The following is a 1,972-nucleotide window of genomic DNA, read 5'->3' as shown; positions in this document are numbered from 1 at the left end:
TTTTTCCACAGAGCCCCAAACCACTCTAATTAGCCTCATTACACGCAGTCCTTTGCTTTAAATACACTCCTTAGCTGACAACTCCCACTCTGTGTCTCCAGGCTCGACCTCTCCCCTAACTCATGCTCACATATCCAGCAGCCTGCTTGATATATCCACGCTTGGATAGCTCACAGACTTAACGCGTTCAAAACTGAGCTCTGAGCTTCTCTCCCCAATCTGCTTCTCCCACAGTCTTCCCCACCATAGACATGGCAGCTATAGTCTTCCAGTTGTGCAGACCCCGAGCCTTGCAGTCACGTGCTACATCAGGGGGTTAGCAAACTCTTTCTGTAAAGGGCCAGATAAAAAATATTTCAGGCTTTGTAGGCCATACTGTCTCAAGATGTCATAGACAACACATAAATAAATGGGCACAGTTGTGCCCCAATAAAACTTTATTTATAAAAACAGGCATGAGAAGGATTTGACCCTTAGGTTGTAGTTTGCTAACCCCTACTCTACCTCAATCTCATCATCAATTCCTGTTAATTTGACCTTCACAGTACATCCAGAATCTGACCACTTCTCATTCCATCAACAATTACCTCTCTGGTTCAAGCCACCATGATTTCTTGTCTGAATTATTGCAGAATTATTGAAAAAGCCTATTAATTGGTCTTCATGCTTATACCCTTGTTCCCCTTAAAATCTATCCTCAACAGAGCAGACAAAGTGATTCTTTTAAAGAAAGAAATCATATCTTGTCATTTCTCTCTCAAAGTCCTCCAATGACTTCCCTCTTTCAAAGTAAAAGCCCACAAGGTCCTACACAATCTGGTCCCCAGTGGCCTCTCTGATCTCCTGACCTATCATTAACTCCTTACTCCTTCTGTCCCTCCCTGGCCTCCTTGTTGGTCCCTGACATGCCATATATGGTATGCTTCCAGCTCAGGGCCTGGCATCTGTTAGGTCCTTGAAGTAAATACTTTTTTCCTTGATATTTGCATGGTTTTGTCTTTCACACCTTCAGATCTCTGCTCAAATGTCGTTTTATCATAGAGGTCTTCTGTAATAATCCCACCCACAATTCACACATGCACACGCACACAGACATACACACACAGAGATACACAGACACACAGACACACAAACCTTTCCTTCTATCCTGCTTTATTGTTCTCAGAATTTACCACCACCTGATACTTGTTCAGTATTTCTTAATTCTGTCTTTTCCCTTCTCCCCTACAAGTAAGTTTCACAAAGCTGTTTGCTCTTTGCATCCAGAGTGCCTGGAACAATATATGGCACATAGTACGTGGTCATTTAAATTACATATTTCATGAATGAATTAATAAAAAATGAATCATCATACAAATACTGTATTTTATAATTACTCGAAGATGGTAGGTAGAGTGGACTGGAAAGAATACTAAACTCAGAATTGCAAAAGCAGCGTATCTGTCCTAAGAATGCTGCCTACCAGGTGCCTAAATGGGGAGAAATTCTATTTACCTTTTCTGAACCTTGTCTTCCTCATATCTACAATGCAGATAGCCACTGCTTTATTTTACTGCATTTGCCTTCTGAAGGTCAAAAGTAACGTGAGAGAACAGAAGTAAAAAGCCCTTGCAAATTGTAGCATGCTGTCAAAGATACAAGATTGCTACTGGTGATTTTTCCCTCATTTTTGCTTTTCTAAAGCCATGGATGAGAAACTGGTTGTCAGGCATCATTGTAGGAGCACCCAGAAGGCAAATTCAACCGCAGTTTAGAGGAAACTGAGCGGCGATGAAGGAGAAAGAAGAGACATGAAAATAAAAACAACAGGGAAGTACGGCGGCATCAATGTATCAATAGAACCATTTATATAGCAAGGAAGTTCTTACCTGTATACTGCCCATCAAGAGTGACTTGGCCGGTAGCCTGATGCCTAATAGCAATTATTTCATGCCATTTGCCATCACTATATTGTTTATCATTATCATTGGTT

General features: G+C 41.1%; 1 protein-coding gene across 1 annotated transcript in view; it reads right to left on the bottom strand.

The window, feature by feature from the left end:
* USH2A (usherin) overlaps nucleotides 1-1,972 on the bottom strand; it is a 551,884-nt gene that overhangs the window by 534,544 nt on the left and 15,368 nt on the right. Inside the window, exon 5 of the mRNA XM_012558807.1 lies at nucleotides 1,869-1,972. Coding sequence (XP_012414261.1) covers nucleotides 1,869-1,972 — 104 coding nt within the window. The remainder of the gene's footprint in view (nucleotides 1-1,868) is intronic.

This window comes from Trichechus manatus, unplaced genomic scaffold, assembly GCF_000243295.1.
Source record: "Trichechus manatus latirostris isolate Lorelei unplaced genomic scaffold, TriManLat1.0 scaffold00187, whole genome shotgun sequence".
NCBI lineage: Eukaryota > Metazoa > Chordata > Mammalia > Sirenia > Trichechidae > Trichechus > Trichechus manatus.
The sequence above is the reverse complement of the archived record's forward strand: the minus strand, read 5'-3'. Positions and strand labels throughout refer to the sequence as shown.